This window comes from Rhipicephalus microplus, chromosome X (assembly GCF_043290135.1).
Source record: "Rhipicephalus microplus isolate Deutch F79 chromosome X, USDA_Rmic, whole genome shotgun sequence".
Taxonomy (NCBI): domain Eukaryota; kingdom Metazoa; phylum Arthropoda; class Arachnida; order Ixodida; family Ixodidae; genus Rhipicephalus; species Rhipicephalus microplus.
Genome location: NC_134710.1, coordinates 249,509,493 through 249,523,917, shown reverse-complemented (window position 1 = coordinate 249,523,917; position 14,425 = coordinate 249,509,493). Strand labels below are relative to the sequence as shown.

Sequence of the window (14,425 nt, the reverse complement as noted above, 5' to 3'; positions counted from 1 at the left end):
CGACCCCCTAATAGTGATTCGCGACCTAAAACACATCTGAGTGACAAATGAGTATCGGTAATATTAATATATTCGCTATCGAACGCGGTTCAACATGGGTGGAAAGCCCGCCAAATTGTAGTGCTGGCAGCGCTGCCTCACGGTCACGTCGAGGACGCTGCAGCTGATGCCCCTTTCACAAAAAATGGTGACGTCACGCTGGCGTTTCGTCTGCTAGGAGTGCACGAACGGTCAGTCCAGCTGTGTCTCTGAAGGCGTAGACATGCCTCTGTTGCCAAAATCGTCGTCCTTGCTGTTGTCGCGGTCAACATTGGCAAGTGATGATGACAGCGACCTGGAATTGGGTATCACCGCAATTCGCAACAATCCTTGCTTGACAAGCTCCGCGTTAAATGCAATGTATTTATCTGTCCCGGCCGTACTGTCGAAGCTCAGAATCGCTTCATGTCGAGGACGTTCGGCGTGTGAACCGCTGCTTTCAGCTGCAGCAGGGCACACGGTAGGAATAGCTCCGGCCTCGAAAAGAGGCCTTGTACTGGGGCTCTTCGATTTTCCACCTCTGGCTACCCGGGGGCTGCCAGAGCCAGCCAGAGTGCGCTCGTCTTTCGTCTTTCTCGGTTGGACGGTTCTGGTGACCCGCGGGAAGCCTGAGGGTTGCCAGATGCTTCCAGGACAATTTAGTCGTTGAAGCTTTCTGAAAGGTTTTGGGCAGGTTTCGGGCTAGCAGATGCCGAAAAGGTACGATGCGTGCTCGGTGCCATCTTTGTGAGGACCTGATAGATTGCAATGCGGGCGCTTAATGACTGCGTTTTCGCTTGTCATTACGTGTGACGTTATCTTCTAAAGCCTGTTTTGCCTTGCGAGATGAGGCAAGAGCGAGTGGTGGTGAGTGTTTCAAGCTACTGTTCGGCGCTTTTGTTATATGTTTCCTGTGAAGCTTCCTCCTGTGGACAACGCAGCTAACTGTTGCCTGCTGACTGCGTCGTGCACATGCCTCACAATTTATGTACTACACATTCATACGCACGCATGGAGACAACTTTGGAGTCAATTTTTTAAAGATGATAGTCTTTCTTGAAGACCTTTAAATTTTGGTCTCTCTGTCTGTCTGTACACTTGTCTGTTCGCCCTTAACGATACCTCAACAGGCATTAAACGGCCAACTCAATTGATCTTCGATGGTGGTAGAAGACCCTAGATGAGACTGTTGGTGATGCTCGTTGGTCGCAAACAGCATGTGAACCCACTTCGATTTATAGGCCAGCATATGTGGTTTAATGTTATATGATACGATGTGAGAAACAGAAAAAAAAAAGAATGGATTCAGAAATGTATACATTCTTTCGTTGCCCGTTTCATTGTTGCCTTTGTCTTTTTTCACCTATTCTTAATAATGCCGCATAGTATATGCTATGACCTAATAGGTCAAATCAAAGCTGATATACATGACATTTGTTAAGTGCCACTGAGGACTGGAAAACAGGCCAAAGCAAGTTCTAAAATGGATCGAAAACGTGTCATGCAGATGTTTATTTTATATACGACGCGCACTTGTGGTACCGATACCTGCGCATGTCTAAACTTTAGACGAAAACGTAAGTTGGTCGTGTGTTTGCGACGTATAATACGCGATAGCTGAGCAGGTATATATCCTCAAACTCTTGTGAGGACACGATAACTTTCATGTGATTTCGTGTCGTGTTGTGCAGGTTACATGTACTTAAGAAAACGTGAGCTTGTTGAACCGTCAGCGTTGTGGCTCGCCTTGCATTGTTATCGAGGCGGCGTGCGCCAGCTGGCTGTTTTGTTCGTGGTGAGTGATTGTGCGAGCGTATGAAGTCGTACCCCAAATGCGTACGCTCGAGGATATTATTTCAGCTTTTTGGCGAGCTTAGCTACGTATTTTCAAGCAGACGATGCAGAAGAAAAAAACCAACACGCACGCGGCAAATTGTTTCATTTGCTGCCACGAGGGTAGAGCTTACGTTTACGCTGGCTGTCCCAGCGTTCAATTTTGCGATCTTCGGGCAGCTTCGGGTTGTCCCGGGTTTGCTGCCACGAGGGTAGAGCTTACGTTTACGCTGGCTGTCCCAGCGTTCAATTTTGCGATCTTCGGGCAGCTTCGGGTTGTCCCGGGTTCCCCACACACGTGACCATGACGCTGTTTCCTGTTTATATCGGAACTAGCTGACTGACCCTCTAGTTGCCAAAGGCCTGAAAATCGAAGTACTGCCAGGGAAACCCAACTGGTTTGTCAACACAGGATTTACCCCGTAGCAGCTCGCCACAAAGTGAAGGGAGCAAATGCGGCTGTTCAGAGGCATCCAGTCCCTCTGTTCAACGGTGCGTATGAAGTCAACCCACTGGCTGCGTTGAGGTTCATGGCTTGGTAAGGCATGAAACGCCGCTAACTTTCTGCGCCTCGACTTGCAGGTCCTTGCTATGCAGCAGCTCCCCTGACATTCTGGCATGTATTGTCGCTCTGAATTATCGTACTCGCACGCAGTGGAGCACAACGCAAATCAGTCGATGTGACACGATGAATCCCACGCACGCTTCGACACAGCAAGGAGATTCACTAGCTGGGAGTTGGCTCCAAACACACTCAGAGATCGTTGATGTCATCGTTACTAGCGTATCGTCACTCAAGATGGTATTTGTGGAATCTATCACACTGAAAATGTAGCACTAGTGTTGATGTCACAGGGCAGTCTATTTCTTGTTTTTTCTCCTTGGCTTTTCTATGGTGTTCGACTTCGAAATGAAATAACTTCGATGCGACGTACGCCATTCAAATTTGGCCAAGAATACTTATGCATACCAAGTGATCGAATGATGGGCACATCTTGATTTGACTTTTTGCTTGACTCGAGTAGATGTGATAGAAGCAACAGTACCTTCAACCAGTACTGGGACACAGCCCAACTGTGTCCCACCACTCGTTAAAGGCAAAACTTCTCCATTCAATAAATATGAATAATAAAGACAAAATAACATATGAGCATTCGTAAACTTTACCCAATTATGTAAAATTCACACAATACCCCCATTACTCTGTTACACATTTTTACCAAGTTATATCATCAACCGAGCAACACGTGTGAGCTAGACAAAAGGCACGACCGTGTTCATATCAAATTAGTTAAGTGCCGTCGTATTTCGGTTCTTGCATGAATGTTGTTAAGGTGGTGTTTGTGTGCATACCTCATTATGCGACTGTTTTAACAGCAAAGCTGTTAGCCAAACCATAAAAACAAAAAAAAAATAAAAAATTAGTTTCACCGGTGAAGAGATGACTTTAAGAGCAAAAATTTGTAATGATAATGCTGCACGCCTTTTCTATTTTTGTATCGTGTAACGCTGCCTTGCGCAATTTGCTCCTGAATGACTAGGAAGAATCTAGATAATCTCAGAACCTTTCGATGAGATTACGCGCACAACGCATACATTGGAGTTTGTTCTGGAACTTGCGCAGCTCCTAGCGATAACGCGGGAATTTTAGATGGCGCATGCAAGGTCAATTTAAATAGATTGCGAAAGTCTGAACGAAAAGTGGTCTCAAACCCATTATCAAAAACAGCGTGCGCGACTAGGTGAGGGGGGACAAATAGCGAAAACAAAAATAACTAAACGTTTATTTTCAGTAGTTTCAAACTTTTTGTTACAATAATAGTGTAGATTACTTAAAAATGAAGTTTTGGTATGTGGCTGAATGCCCTTTTTTTTTTCGTTTGGTTTGAAAAACGGCGTGCACATGCACGTAGTCTGGTAACACGGGCCAACAGATTGGGGGGAGAATCCAGGCTTGTATCGGTATGTTCTTTAGTTCGGCGCATTACCAGGTCAACGAGGCATCACTCACTTTTCCGTGGTGGTTTCGTGCGTACCTACAGGAGTTCACTTATTTTTTAGGTGCATTTTATAGCTCAACTATAGCTCACAGAATGTGTAGATGTGACCGCCGACTGCTTTCGCTGGTGCACGGCCAGCGTGCCCTCGCTTTTGGTGACTGTAAACGCGAGAGCCTAAGCAACAAGACGCTGTACTCTACGGCTGCCAAAGCTATTTTTAAAACTGCTGTCTCTGCAGTAGTTTTCAATGATTGGGCGATGTGAGTTTTCGAACTATTATGCTATTGTGCTCGTAAACAGTTGTCTCACAATTGCCTCTGCGAAGTTTTTTGTGCATATTGCAAGTTTGTTATTTGGCTAATAAAACAATTTTGCTTCCTCAATCTATGTTAGTTTTGTTTCTTTTTTCTCGCATAAAATTAGCGAGACACAATTGAGACGCAATGAAAACGCGTAGTAATAAAGGCATGTAGCAGGCCAGCAATTAAGAAAAGTTTCAATTTCATGCCATATAGGGCAAATGCGCGACGTTGCAACCGCTTCCGGTTGTGACGTCATATTTTTATTTTTTTTTTGCTGTTGTCCTCTCATCATGTAGATGGCGACGGTGGCAACTAGCCGCTGACTACTGGATCCATAGACTTCTATGGAAGTTACGCTACCAGTTACATATACCTACCAGTTACATATACCTTGGCACATGTATAAATGCCGACGCACTTTGCTGCTTGGCAGATTATGACGGCCGACGCTCTGGTTTGCAGCTTTCAGTCTACAGCTTATATTGCTTGTAGAGTGACGTTTTGTTTTCCGGCACAGGTTCGCCCAAATAAGGTTCACTCATGAAAACAGCGGCTGCTGTCTTCGTCAACCTCGCGATCCACGTGACAATACAAAGGCTGAAAGCTAACGCTTTTAAATCCGGCATCGCGGTACTCTGCAAACCGCTGGTGTGGGATGTACAGCCGCTCCAGGAGAAATGCTATCGCACAATCTTCTTCCGTTGAGAGCGCACCACGTGAGCCTCCCGCTGATGCTTGCCGATAGCGCACTGCTGCTTGAGCGACCCCCTCTTCCCCCGCACATTTTTTCATGCTTGTTCAAGATGGGCGGCAAGTTTCCTCTCTGCTTGAGCATTCGACAGCAGGTCTAACACGCGGTGGGATAGTATCGCGTGCGCCCTCTATGCGACGGAGATCGGCCACCTCGTTTAATCTCTGCTTGCGCAGCGCTCATCACTCCAGCTTGCCCAATTATACGCGCGGGTAGAATGTATGCACGGGGAATGTTACATACTTGTAGTTTACATGGAACACGGCGGCAACGGGGTATCCTAATAAAAAATAATCACTCAATTGCCTAGCACTGGCGTAACGAGCTGATCTAAATTCCTGCTCCAAAAGACTGAAGCCCGCTTCCACCCCTGCATAAACAAGACCAAAGAAATTTCTGCCTGGCGCATTTCTTAGGTTCCATATTATACCTTCACTATATTGTCGTCTGTTGCTTTACGTATCGCACGACATATCTGACTTTAACCACTACTTCACTCACGTCTGTAAATTAAATTTATGCATGCTATCTAGACCATATTTTCGTTTCTGCTTGAAGGTCGTCTGGTTTGTCTAGGCTAGAAGTGCCATCAGCAGAAGCTTGCCGGGCTACACATGCCTTTTATTATTATTATTATTATTATTATTATTATTATTATTATTATTATTATTGTTATTATCATTAATATAAATCTAATTCAATTCACATTAAAAAGTTGTCTGTAAATACAGCAGTTCAGGCAATAAATCTATCCCATCCACATCCCAAGTGGCGTGGGCTACTGCCATTATAGTAAAATATATTGTGCTCCAGTGGCAGAACTGGCCAGGCTCTTGTGTCCTAATTTTGCACAGATGCCACAAGATGGCACTACTGCTTCCTAGCAGCTTTCACTGCGATGTTGGAATATTGCAGGCTCTTTCAAACTTTCATCTGCGGTTACTTTCAACTTGTGTTTCAACTTGTGTGTTTACTTCTCGGTTCTTCCGAACATCAAACAGCTGACTTGCTCACTGCCTGGCTCAGGGTCTTTATTCCATGTTTACTGCATGCGCTCGGAACATTCTGAGTGCGTCGAGTAAATATGTTTATTTATATGAAGCACCCATTTTTTTTTTTACCATTCGAGGTTTCATTTACACCGCGCAGTTTTTTATGCAGTTGTGGTGGTCGTGGAATTTGCTTTTAATCATCATGGAAAACCTGTAAAAGTTGGGGAATTTAGAAATATCAAATTGGTAGGTACCCTAATACCAACTCGGTAGGTACCCTGTTTACAACCCGAGGTGGCTGCTTGGCAGCACTGCCAGTGTTGCGAATTGGCATTTTGAATCACGCAATATACTGGTCCTACAAGTCAATGTTAGAGATATTTTTTATTGGCCCCCTTTGTTGCATTATCAATTGAAAGTCTTCACTAAAGGGCCAAGAACTACACATTGACGTAGAAAAACGCGACGTGTAAAGTTGATGCCACTGCTCCTTTAATTTTAGTAAATAAGCTTCATTTATGCTTCCTTTCTAGTCGTGAATGTTGCCATCAGCCTCAGAAATTTAACTCCAGTTGTTTAATGCTCTTGTATTTACATCTCACAGTAGCCTGCCCTAGCTAGCAGGTAGATATCACATTATTCCTTGTGTTCAATCATTCTTCTTGGTGACAGCTGTTCTTTAATGGACCTCGTTAGTGCCTCACTGCTGATGTTCTTAGCTTGCATTAAGTTTAATGCTTGGGAATTTCTGCATGATCTTTTACAGGTTCTACAGTCAGGACTCCTCTTTTGTGCATGGGGGCCCTGAAAAGCAGGAGTGTGCGATGGGTCAGCATGACATCCATCAGCGCATCATGCAGCTTAACTTCCGTGACTGTCATGCAAAGATCAAGCAAGTGGACTCGCTCACTACTTTGGGTGAAGGTGTCGTTATTCAGGTGAGTATTTCTGTACCTCCGTAACTGAAAGAACATGTTAGTATTTACCCAGCAATGCTGGCAGTGATGGGTTTTTAATGATGATGTAATTTGCGCCAGAGATCTTGCAGATGGACAAATGCCTGTTGTCCTCAGCATCTGCTTGACCACTGTCGATAAATATGTCCTGAAAAAACCCTATTGCCTTCTGGGGTGTTAATTAGTGCAATTTTTATTTTTAGCAAAGAGGTCCTGCAGGACTTCTTGCACATATTCAGATAATGCTCCCAACCAGTAGTCAAGGCTCCATAAATATGCGAGCCGAATATTATTCAGGATGTCCACCAGCCTGTAAAACCTGAAAAAGTTGGGAAGGAATTCGGACATGCCTGGATAAGAGGGGGATAGTTGTGGAATTTCTGGAAAACCTTGCAAGGTCATTGCAGTCTTTGCAACCATCATGAAAGTAATCATTACCATTGATCATACCGTAAAAATTTGCATACCTGCCAAGTCTCCGGGATTTAGACAGTTTTTGTTTTTACGGTAGTCGGGAAAATTACCCGCAAATCGAAATTTCTGTTCGTGATCTGGCCGCATTGACAAAAATGCAGGTCAATCCGCTCAAGGCTTTTTGTGAACCTACCGCATTTTATTATAAACGAATTTAGAAGGCATTCGTCTAAACGCTCTCAGTGAATCTCAGTACAATCTCAGTGATGCAAAGCCGCGGCAGATACGAATTCGTGAAATTCCCCAGCAAAGTTCCACTGTGCCCATCGAGCCAAAATTCTAATGTTCCGAACAGTTTTCCTGATTGCAGCGGGTGGTATGAACTTCAGTACCGAAACCGTCAAACGAATGCCGAGAGCAGCATGCTTGAAGCTTCGCAAGTAAGCGTGCAGCCAGCGCATGCGCAGTCTTTTACAGTGCGTGTAGTTGTCTTTACAACCGCTGTGGACGAAACCGCGGTCGTTCTTGACACAACCATGTATGGCGACGACAGAATTCTGAAAGTGTGCGTGCATCCAACGCTCGATCAATCAAAGCAACGCCTGGAAAGTCCTTAAAAACCCTTGATTTTTTGCCTTCAAAGCCTGTACAAACCTTGTACGCAATTTAGTAGCAAGACAAAAAGGAAGTGCGGTGAAACCCTTGGAGGAAGGTGAAAGCTTAACGGGGACCTCATCACAAAGTTGAGTTCCTATTATGGCTGGGCGCTTAAATCTCGCAAAGGAGATGTTGACGGCATGCACAGAGCATTGATGGCGATTTACTATCACGTCACTTCTAATGATAGTGAGTCAAAACGCAGCCTGTGTCCGATGCGCCGCCGCGGTGGTCTAGTGGCTAAGGTACTCGGTTGCTGACCCGCAGGTCGCGGGTTCGAATCCCGACTGTGGCGGCTCCATTTCCGATGGAGGCGGAAATGTTGTAGGCCCGTATGCTCACGTTTGAGTGCACGTTAAAGAACCCCAGTTGGTCGAAATTTCCGGAGCCCTCCACTACGGCGTCTCTCATAATCATATGGTGGTTTTGGGACGTTAAACCCTACATATCAGCTTGTGTCCCACAGGCCCAAACTGTAGGTGCTGGCAGATTGCAGCTGCTGCCAAAGGGCAGCCAACTCCAAGGCACCATTACAATTTGCCTCAACATGTGTGAGAGGCTCTTCTGCCAGTATATGAGCGCCTGTCTGGTAAAGGGCTTCTAGAAAGGTGCCAAAAAAGGTAAAGCCCAGAATAGCAATGAACGCCTTCATTTTATGATCTGGGCTTTGGCACCTAAACAGCGGTTGAAGCTGCAGTTGCCGAGACAGTAATTAAGTTCAACGGCGGCAACTTGAGAAGGCAGACAGGCATCCTCGACGAACTCAATCTCAATTCCAGCCTCCCAAGTGTCAGAGGGATGACCGAGAAGGACAGGTGGCGAGTGGCCGACTAAAACGGCAAGCGTGCCTCCAGTGAAAAACTCCAGCAAGCGCTAAAGAAGTGCATTGCAGTGCTAAGCTCCAGTCGGACTATGTTCCTGGTGGCTATTAGTATCTACTTTGTCAAATACACATCTTATTGTTTTGTATAAAGTGTGTTATCTGTTTTTGCTATTTTTCTCAAAATATGAATTAATGACTCTGTTGAATCTTGAGGCCTCAATATTTCGGCAGCTATGGCAGCTAGAGCAATAATTTTCTTTTTGCAATGGAAACTTGTATGTGTGTAGAATGCAAGTACGGAAATGGAATTTAGAAAACAAGCCTTTTCAATAATTTCTTATCAAATTTGTAATAGCATGCAAACAGCTTTTTTAGAGTGGGAAATTCATTCTGCCATAAAATAACTTAAAAAAGCCTACTAAAATAAACTACTTCCATAATTTCAATCTTCAATCATTAATCTATGCTGCCATATCTTAAATGTTACTTTTAAGGGGAGACGCTACTCGAAAACACTTTTTCTTTAGTTTTCAAGTTAGGGTTTCCAAAATTTAGCCACAGAGATATTTTTTCTTGTAGATTCCAAACTGTTATCAGATTTTGTGTAGCCTCATTACTTTTAAAGTTATTATACATGCAATAGCAAAACAAAGGGATCTTTACTCTCGCTTTTTCGACATCAAAACTTTTGTGTAGATGTTTGTGTAATAGCTTATTATGCTTGTCATGAACTACTGTGTGCATTTAGGAGGTTAAAATTACGAGAAAAAAAAGCTGTTACTACAAAAAATGAACAGACCTGCCAAACTTTTTTTCAGGGTTCCTTGTATCATTTCTTGGTATGTTTTTATTGATAATGGCTATGCATCATAAATCAGAATAGATAACGGCACTCTACACACCTTGAAGAATGTGTGTGCCAAGTTTCATCGCAATAGGACAATTTTAAGGGGATGAAACTATGCGAGTGAAATGTGACCGTGGCCAAAAATTTCAAAATGAGAAAAACACGTTTGAAAGTTTGAAACATGTTTACTAATTAGGGCGCACTTGAAAACACTCAAAAGTGTGTCCAGGCAGTATGTCCAGGAGCTGGCCGCGGTGACTAGAATTCACCCGCACTGTATGTAACTCCTTCGCGGTCCTTCCGAGCGGAGTCCTGTAGGCGAGCTCTCTTGGCCGATGTGCGGCGGTGAGCCCTCGCCTCAGCAGTCTGTTGGGCATTCATCTTCTGAATGCGCCTCTTGTCGCTGTAGTCCCCCAGGGTGGTCAAGCTTGCTGGTGGTAGAACACCAAGCTCCTCCAGGACCACCTCGAAGCTTGCATGGCCCCGGTTATACCAGAGCACAGCAATGGCTGTGGCAGTCTCCACAGCACTTCGGGAAGCAAACTTTGTTTTTGGGCACAGCAGCCACACCTTGCTGTTGAGAGACTCAGCAGCATTCCGAGTTTTCCCTCGAAGGCATCGGGCCAGCAGCTTCTCGTCAAAAAGGCGCTTGTATATGGGCAGCAGTGCCCGGCCCTGTGCCTTTGTCAGAAGTGGTGTATGCTGTGGTGCAGGCTCGCCCATTGCTTCAGCACGCTTGTGCTTGCACCACGATTCTTGGCCTGGTGGGCAGAAGTTGTGGCTGCCAGCACCATCAGTGGAGCAAGAGTGAAAGTAGGACGCCCATATGCCAGTGTACATGTCCCGTAGGTTGCCTCTATTGCCCGTGATGGCGATCTGATAATATGTCTGCAGCTTTTCAATGGTGGCAGGCTTGAGCTTCTCACCTCTGGGCAGTGGTGTCGGCAATTTGCGTATGCCAGTGCCTAGGCACTTCGCAACATGATTAGTGCAGTCCTCCTTGCAGATGGCACCTGCACCGTACACCTTGGCATCACAAACTCCGTTATATGCTTTGCTGTCGCCATCACTAAGAAATGTTGCGAAGCGAAGTGGAGTCTCATACAGCAAAGTGCGCTCCCATATCCGTAGTGCTGCTTCAGCTTCCATGCCATGAGCGGAGCTGTCGGTGTTCTTCTCACAGACAGGTCTGTGGTAGGCCTGCCAGATTTCCTCTTCAGAGCCCATGTCGTTGTGTAGACTGCAAGCGTGGCAGTAATTCGACAGCACTTCGAAATCTAAGCACAGGCCGGTGTCCAAGGAGATAGCCGCGCCGACTCCGTTGTGGCTTTTATGGCCCTGTTTCTGCCAAGTTCCATCATACATTACGGCCACGTCACTACTATCAACCACCTGCTTTGTTACGGCTCTTGCCTGGTTCAAATTTTCGGTCACGGCCCTCATAGCAGCATCGTGAACCTTCTTGCTGATTGCCTGGAAGGTTTTGTGGTGCATGGGCTTCGCTAGTCGAACAATCGCACAAAACCGCGAAAGCTGGTCATGTCCGATGCCTATGGCACGCGAGGCTACAACAGCTTTCACATTAGCCGCGAAGCTATCGCGCGAGCTGCCGTTGCCGTAGTGCCCCACCTCCGCGCAGTCGTCGGATGCTGCGGCGGCTTCGCCAGAGGCAACACGCCTCGACGTATGTGTCGAGACGTGCATTCACCAGACGCGCACTCACTGTTCTCACACCGCAACTCGAGACAGGACGACAGTCCTTTGCGCCGTTCTGCCACCTCGCGAACAAGTTTGTGTTCACGGCAAGACGGGCACTCCGCTCCGCCCACAAGTGCCGTCATCGCATCGATGTCGCACAGCACTGCTGATGATACGCCATCATGCGCATGCCTTTGGTTCTTCTCAAAAAACTCCAGTTTTTTTTGTGAGGCGCTGACGAAGTTTGCGGCAGCGTCGAGGTCGCCGGCGAAGTCACTGTCGCGATAGTTGCCGATGCTGGGGTTAGGCCTAGACCTCTCCGGGCCGTTCACCTTTGCCGCAGTCTGACGACGCACTTTACGACGTTTTCCCACATACTTGTTTATCGTCCGGTACTTTTTCACCTTGTAAACCTGCTTTCTGGCAGGATTCATCGCGTAACTAATTGAATAAATCCTTGCGAAGTTCAGCTTGCGATGCAGAGCGGGGCCGAAGGGACAAGCGGGCACTGTGCTAGCCAAAGGCGGGCTCGCTACGGCACCACGTGACACGCCGCGCTATTCAAACGGCACGCAGGGGCGTTCAAAAAAGGATTTTTTATAGTAATTTTTTCTTTCCGGACGAGACTTTTCGAGCCTGTGTTCAAGAGAGCATGGACAACTCTAACCGCCTCAGTGATTACAAACGGCGCACGGTGCCGCTGCCTCGAGATACCGGGGCCGGCAAAACGTCGATTTCGGCAGATTTCAGCGATTTTCTAGGTCTCCGGGGCTTACTTGAGCGCATTTTTCAGTAACTTCTGACACGAATTACCGATTGAAATTTATTTCTGGTAAACATGAATGTTTAAAGAATCTAATACGACTGAAAACAAAAAAGTGAAAATTTCCGGAAAAACGCGATTTTTCGACCCGCGTCTCCCCTTAATTAAGCATTTTTTTCTAATGAGGCCTTAAACAATGGGGGTTGAACTTGCATATTCTTGGGAATGAGATGAGTTACAGGAAAACTGATTGACTATTTGAAAGCAGCAGAAAAACTGCACAAGCCTGGGCAGTTTCATCAAGATCACTGAACAAATAAAGAAAAAGTGTCTAAAGTGAGTCGGTTCCCTTAAGGCCGGGAATACCCTCCCTATAGACTACGAAAGTAACTCCGAGGCGTGTATCACAGAGTCTTTATTTGAAAAATACATAAGCACACTTGACCGCAAGTTTGTGTGGCAAGGGAGAAAAGTGGTATTTGTTGTTGTCAACTGTGGCGTGCCCGGTAGTGTGCCGAACCTTGAGGCCATTCGGCTCGAATTTTTGCAACGTAACACCACAAGTGTGCTCCAGCCAATGGATCAAGGCGTGATCTGAAACATCAAGACACGCTACCGTGCCTGCCTGCTCAGCCGCGCAGTCTTGTGCCTTGACAGTGGAAAGGTCGACATTCTGGCCGCCATATATATGCTGGCCGAAGCTTGGAACGCGGTGAAGGCAGACACCATTGTGCATTGCTTTAGATCATGCCGGGTTCGCTGTTGCCGAAGAGCTAGAGGCAGATGACCTGGACGTAGGCCGTCCGGGCACCGATGGCGGGGAGGACCTAATGCGTGATCTGCGCAGTAGTGGAGAATGTGCCTGCATAAAAAACGTGCATGCATGAAAAATCACCGCCATATCCACAAAGGGATGTGATGTTGGAGGTGTTTGCTCGCAGATGATCACGCAATTGATGAATCCTCCGCACACATCCACAATCATAGACAGTATATAAACGTGACAACGTTCATATATATCCCATGGAGCATTGTTCGTTTGCATGTTGCTGCACATACCACATACTTTTAGTAGAAAACTGCGTCTTGCTCACAATTTTTTCATGCAGTCGTAAAGATATCACACAAATGCCTATGTTTATTGATAGTGACATGATGTAGGCCATATCTATGACAATAATAGTTAAGCACATGCTGGGGGCCCCCGCCGTACTCATTTATTTAAAAAATGCATTTTTGCGTGTACCCCGTATTCCCTTACGAAGGCAGGTCCTCCTGCGGATATATGCGGATGATACTCCGATCATATATATATATATATATATATATATATATATATATATATATATATATATATATATATATATATGCAGGGACAAATTAGGTAAGCTTGCCCCTTCCTTCTCGCAAAGGAGTTGGTACGCCACTGGCATGGACTGTCTCCGGAGATGTCTTAGAGCATGGCTTAGGGATGGCCTCTCCTCGGCGTATGCAGGACAAGGCGAGGTTAAACCTAGTTAATGCACATCTGTGGCTTGATTATTGATAAGCAGCAACCCCAAGATTTTTTATTTTGTTTTTGCATACAATACAGTCGAACCTCGCTGCAACGAAAATGACAAGGTGCGGAAAAAATTTCATTGAAGTGAAAACAAAGGAATGTTTATTTTCAAAATTCAAAAAGTGTCCGCTGTGTCCTATTCTTTCCCAGCAGCATCGCGACGCGATTATCACCCATGCAGAGTGAGGCTATGGTGAAAAGCACGCTGAAACAAGGCCTACAACAGCTTTTGTGAATGAATCAAACAGCTGCATTGACACGTTAAAACCAGCAGATATCCGCCGTTAAAGTGCATCTGACAACACCGAGATGGCGGCAGGGTATCTTGAAGCGGTGACTTTTGCCTTATTGTACGTCATTCTTATCCACCACTCGCGGCTGCGAACAAATTGACACTCATTGGCATCGAAGAAGGCGTCATTCCACACAGCTGCGTGAAAGAAAGCCATGAACTGAGCAACTGAGCTTCAGCTTTGGAACGTCTGCAGCTTAAAATCAAGCAAGTGGCAAAAGCAGGGCAGTCTCATTGCCATCACTATCGAGCAAAGGAGGCACCCATGTTTGCTGAACAGCGGCGGTTTCTGGTGGTGCCAACGCGTGTTTGACTTCTTCGACGTATTTCCGAGTTCTGAAAATGCATCAAAATGTTAAAGACTGTGTTTACTGTATTGCAATAAATATCTGAGCCTGTAATTGCATCGTGATTTCGTTGAAGTGGGACGGCAGAAAAAAAAGTGCTCATTGTGGCGTTATTTATTCGTTGACTCCTATGGACTGCCGACGCGTCGTTGACTTCTATGGACTGCCGAC

At 45.8% G+C, this 14,425-nt stretch overlaps 2 protein-coding genes and 1 non-coding gene across 9 annotated transcripts in view; 2 read left to right on the top strand and 1 right to left on the bottom strand.

Moving 5' to 3' along the window:
• Nucleotides 1-14,425, top strand: part of rin (ras GTPase-activating protein-binding protein 2) — a 114,241-nt gene that overhangs the window by 24,519 nt on the left and 75,297 nt on the right. For all 7 annotated transcript variants that reach the window (XM_037414162.2, XM_037414164.2, XM_075878912.1 and 4 more), the window contains exon 3: nucleotides 6,663-6,834. In XM_037414162.2, coding sequence (XP_037270059.2) covers nucleotides 6,663-6,834 — 172 coding nt within the window. The remainder of the gene's footprint in view (nucleotides 1-6,662; nucleotides 6,835-14,425) is intronic.
• On the top strand, nucleotides 6,908-7,007 carry LOC119185759 (small nucleolar RNA SNORD16). Its single transcript, XR_005111599.1, has one exon. It is a non-coding gene; the product is annotated as a small nucleolar RNA SNORD16 (small nucleolar RNA).
• Nucleotides 9,720-11,093, bottom strand: LOC119171952 (uncharacterized). The gene has a single exon (XM_037422864.2). It carries the CDS (start codon nucleotides 11,085-11,087, stop codon nucleotides 9,852-9,854), a length of 1,236 nt encoding a protein of 411 aa, XP_037278761.2. The 5' UTR covers nucleotides 11,088-11,093; the 3' UTR covers nucleotides 9,720-9,851.